We start from the raw sequence: 5,154 nt of genomic DNA on the forward strand, positions 1-5,154 counted from the left end.
GTTCTATTTTTTTGCAAATATACTTTAAGCAAGTTTTTCTAGAAACATCATAAAATGATAAAACTATTGCAATACAAAAATGTCATATGAAATAGTCAGTCTGGACAGCAGAGACAGATAGAAAGCAATGATACAGTATGTGTTGAAGCAAGACAAGACAAATTGTTGTAATGTTATTTTATTCTTGTTTTAAGTGACAATGTTGTGATTGTATTCATTGCCTAAAATACAGTATAAAATAACAATACATAAGCAACAATTAATTTATTTAATCACCGGGAATGTTATCAATATCAATCTATTTTTAAATTATTTTGTGTATTGGTTGTTTTCTGTGGTTTAAATATGATTTTGTATTTAGTTGATTTTGAATTTATCTTGCATTTGATCTTATAATTTCTAGTATATAATTGGTAAAGCACCAAAGAGTTAAAAAAGACCCCACTTTTGATTTAAACAGTTTGAACTTCAGAGAGCTCCAGTGTACGCAAACTATGATATTTGCAATTGAAGAGATAAATAATAGGACTGATATCCTGCCTGGCATCAATCTGGGCTATAAGATTTATGATTCCTGCAGAGATGTGCGTCTGGCTCTTCAAGCAGCAATGGCTTTAGTGAATGGTCAGGAAGATGGACAGATGGACGGCTGCAATGAACAATCGAGGGCACCCGTGATTGTAGGACAGACCAATTCCTCTCCAGTAATAGGATTCACAACAGCTCTTAGTCCTTTTAACATTCCAGCGGTGAGAAAGTGTTAAAAGTCTTCTTTATTTTTCAGTTAATATGATATTTAATACAATAGATAATATTAATATTATTACGATACCTTCCTAAAATAATTGATGGAAATTTGTTCTTGTTTCTTTCTTTCCTGCAGATCAGTCATGGTGCCAGCTGTTCATGCCTCAGCAATAAAAATCTCTATCCCACGTTTTTCAGGACAATAGCAAGTGATTATTATCAAAGCAGAGCTTTGGTGCAATTAGTAAAACATTTTGGTTGGACTTGGGTCGGAGCAATAAGAAGTGATACTGATTATGGCAACTATGGTATGGCCACATTTGTGCAAATTGCCCAGAAGGAGGGAGTTTGCATTGAGTATTCAGAGGCCATTTACAGAACATATCCAAAAGAAAAATTTATTAAAATTGTAGATATCATTAAAAAGTCCACTTCAAAAGTGATTGTAGCTTTTGTTTCTTTCAGTGATCTGGAATATCTTCTGAATGAGTTATTCAATCAGAATGTTACTGGATACCAGTGGATTGGTACTGAATCTTGGATTTCAGCCAGAAACCCTACATTTGTAAAATACTACAAACTGTTGAGTGGAGCTATTGGGACTGCTGTTAGCAGTGCAGTGATCCCAGGTCTTCAGGAATTTTTACTGAATGTTCGTCCATCTAACAATCCTGGCAACACTGGCCTGAATAGTTTCTGGGAATTCTTATTTAACTGTTCTCTGTCTAAACAAAACAATGCAGACCTTCCTCCTTGCACAGGATCTGAGAGTTTAAGTAATATAAATAATCAATATACAGATTTATCAAACAATGGATATTCCAGTGATGTATATAAGGCCACCTACGCAGTAGCCTATGCGCTACATAATCTGTTATCATGCCAGGATGAAAAAAGACCTGCTGCCAATGGGACATGCTCTGTCAAAATGCCAATTGACCCATCACAGGTAAGTAAAGATGTTTTTCCAACAAAGAGAGATGAGAGAAAAAAATATAATTTCTGTTCAGCAAATCATTTCTGTTCTTGCAGGTGCTGAATTACCTGAAATCTATAAATTTTTCAACCAGCTATGAAGAAAATTTTTACTTTGATGGAAATGGAGATCCAGCAGCAAAAGGCAAAACATATGATTTGGTAAACTGGCAGCTCAATGGAGATGGCACAATTGAATTTGTAACAGTTGGCGAATACTATGCATTTTTGTCTGAGGGGAAATTTGTGATAGATTATAACAACATTGTCTGGGCTGGTTCCAAAAGAAATGAGGTAAAACTATAATTATTTTTCTCACACAAATAATATTTGTGTTATTTTTAAAAGAAAGCCAAATAAACTACCACAAAGCTTTATCTTTTTAAACAATGTATTGTACTTTTCCATCTCATGCTTTTTAGAGAAAACTTAAAGCAAAATAACAGTTAAACCTCTTAGAACAACCTATCTTTCATCTTTATTTATTATAAACTAAACTTTATTTTTTAACAAGCAAATTTTTTTTCTTCTCTAATTTTTACCAACTTTATTTATGATTCTAATGCTGGGTAGATGTACAACTTAATGAGCTTTCTCTTCAGGTGCCCAAGTCTGTGTGCAGTGAGAGCTGCCGTCCAGGCACTCGTAAGGCTGTGCAGAAAGGAAGACCAATTTGCTGCTTTGACTGCATAGTTTGTGCTGAAGGGGAAATCAGCAACAAATCTGGTATGCCATTGCTGTAGACATTTTTATTTAAATGGATCAGTAATTCAATGCTAAAATCTCTAAACTGACCTTGTATGAGTGAGTAAGTGAGTGAGTGAGTGAGTGAGTGAATATGTGACTTCACGGTTGTGCCCATCTTGAACAGCATTCCATGCCAAAGACAAGAACATGACTCTACTCAAGAGAAGATATTCCTAATGTGAGTGAGTGTGTGGTGTGCACCCTGTGATCTGATGACATTCAGTGCAGAAATTACACTTGGCTTGTTTGTGCAGCTACCCAAATTAGCTCCATGTGATAAAACGTGGTAATAAATTTGTAAATAACTAATTAAGTTGTGAAGGTTTGCACTTAACATTTCCATTATGGGGCCAGTCCTAAAATGCCTGAACTGGTTTAAACAATTTTAAAAAACACATTGATGGAATGAGTGTGAGCAAGTCATGTTTACACCTCTTTGCATCCATTTTCTAACCAGCTTATCTAGGTCAGAGTTTCAGAAATGCTTAAAGCACTTAAGCTTAATTCACATCCAAATCATAATTATAAATTGTAATTAATTTAGATTTGTTTTTGAGGGGAATGGGATCAATGTCTTATGTAGAACTGGAGAATAAGTATAACATTAACCTTATCAAACCTGATGAAATAAAATTAGGGTTGAATCTTGGTGTGCTTAGTGTACTGTAGTACATTATACTCCATATACAGTATGTCAGCAAAACTACGAAAAACTGCCATAAAAATCATAAATGAAGATATTAATTTTTATGTTGTTTTCTGTAGTTTTTAATCAAGTGTTTAAGTCAATGTCTAAAATTTAACTGTGCACGTTAAAAAAAAGGTTATGGATATGCTGTTAATCTGAAATGTTTTTGTTATTACAGATTCTACTGACTGTTTGAAGTGTCCATTGGAGTACAAGGCAAATAAACAAAAAGACCAGTGCATTTTAAAGGAAATTGAATTCTTGTCATTTGAAGAAAACATGGGGATATTGCTTGTTACATTAGCATTGCTGGGAGCTTCTCTTACAATTGCTATTGGATTTGTCTTTTACCTTAAGAGAGACACACCAATTGTTAAAGCAAACAACTCAGAACTAAGTTTCCTTCTCCTCTTTTCATTAACACTTTGCTTCCTGTGTTCTCTTACTTTCATTGGTCGGCCCACTGAGTGGTCTTGTATGCTGCGCCATACAGCTTTTGGCATCACATTTGTTTTGTGCATATCGTGTGTTCTCGGTAAAACTATAGTGGTGTTAATGGCCTTCAGAGCCACACTGCCAGGTAATAATGTCATGAAGTGGTTTGGAGCCACACAGCAGAGATTAAGTGTTTGCATGTTCACATTGGTACAAGTTATTATATGTACACTTTGGTTAACGGTGTCACCTCCCTATCCCAACAAAAACATGGCACATTTTACAGAAATCATTATTTTAGAGTGTGACCTAGGATCCAAAACAGCATTTTATGCAGTTTTAGGTTATATAGGCCTTCTTGCTGCATTGTGCTTTGTTCTGGCATTTCTGGCTCGAAAACTTCCAGACAACTTTAACGAAGCAAAATTCATCACATTTAGCATTCTGATATTCTGTGCTGTTTGGATCACTTTCATTCCGGCATACATTAGCTCACCAGGGAAGTACACTGTAGCTGTAGAAATATTTGCAATTCTAGCTTCCAGTTTTGGTTTGTTATTTTGCATTTTTTTGCCTAAGTGTTACATTATTTTATTAAAACCAGAGAAGAATACAAAGAAAAATCTAATGGGTAAAATGAAGCCAAAGTAACATGATCTGAAAGTTAAAATAATAACATGCACAGAGATAAAAGTCCAACTGAGCATCAATCCATTGTTTTCCGATATTTTCCATTACATTATGTCAGGGAGCTGAAGTTTACATTAAATGCAGCAGGATCTGGCAAGGAAGTAAGCCTATCATTTGCCTGCATGTACTCACATTCACACTTCATGGTGCTGAATGGTCTGATCAACAAAACTATTCTAATGTTCATACAAGGCCAGTTTAGTGGCGCCATTTAGCCTGTACATGAGAAATCTCACACGGGCAAGTAGGAAACGTAAACTGACCAAACAGCTTTCAGGACAAAAAACTTCATTTTGCAAAAATAATTGTTCACATTATAATGCAACCTTTCATGGTCTTTTTAATCTGATTTGAAAATACACTCTTTATACAATATAGAAGCATATAATTTCATTTGATCTGTTAGATTCTATTTAAAATAAGAACAAGCAATGCTATATTGTAAAAAGTTTGGAAAGTTTAATGTAGAGGTTTGATTTTTTTTTTATTTCTGTCAGTCCCTTATTTCAAAGTCCTTTTTTTAAAAATAAAACCATTCTTTGCTATCGTTTCAATAGTATTTATTAAAATTATACTTTGTTTGACTTTTTTTCTTCTGAAAAAGCTAACATTACATTCTGAGCAGTATGATGTTAAATACAAGTCTAAAAATGTAAAAAAAAATCTACAAAAGGTTACCAGAGCAAATCTTTGCACATTGCTTATTATATCAAATAGCTGAAATGTCACTTTATCTTTTTTAATGATGCAACCCTATATTCAGTCCTATTTTTTAACAAAACCCTACATAATACCATATTAAGTCTGTTTTTGTTTCGTTTCCATTTTAATACAATACATGGCAATAACAAAGCTCTGAAATTACCTAAGAA

The 5,154-nt window shown here is 34.0% G+C and overlaps 1 protein-coding gene across 1 annotated transcript; it reads left to right on the forward strand.

Annotated features, from left to right (window-relative positions):
• Window positions 1-494: 494 nt before the first annotated feature.
• On the forward strand, window positions 495-4,243 carry LOC120534496 (extracellular calcium-sensing receptor-like). The gene is made up of 5 exons (XM_039762129.1): window positions 495-749; window positions 884-1,696; window positions 1,780-2,016; window positions 2,334-2,448; window positions 3,336-4,243. The coding sequence occupies exons 1-5, from the start codon at window positions 495-497 to the stop codon at window positions 4,241-4,243; spliced, it is 2,328 nt and encodes a 775-aa protein (XP_039618063.1).
• Window positions 4,244-5,154: the final 911 nt, after the last annotated feature.

This window comes from Polypterus senegalus, chromosome 1 (assembly GCF_016835505.1).
Source record: "Polypterus senegalus isolate Bchr_013 chromosome 1, ASM1683550v1, whole genome shotgun sequence".
Lineage (NCBI taxonomy): Eukaryota > Metazoa > Chordata > Cladistia > Polypteriformes > Polypteridae > Polypterus > Polypterus senegalus.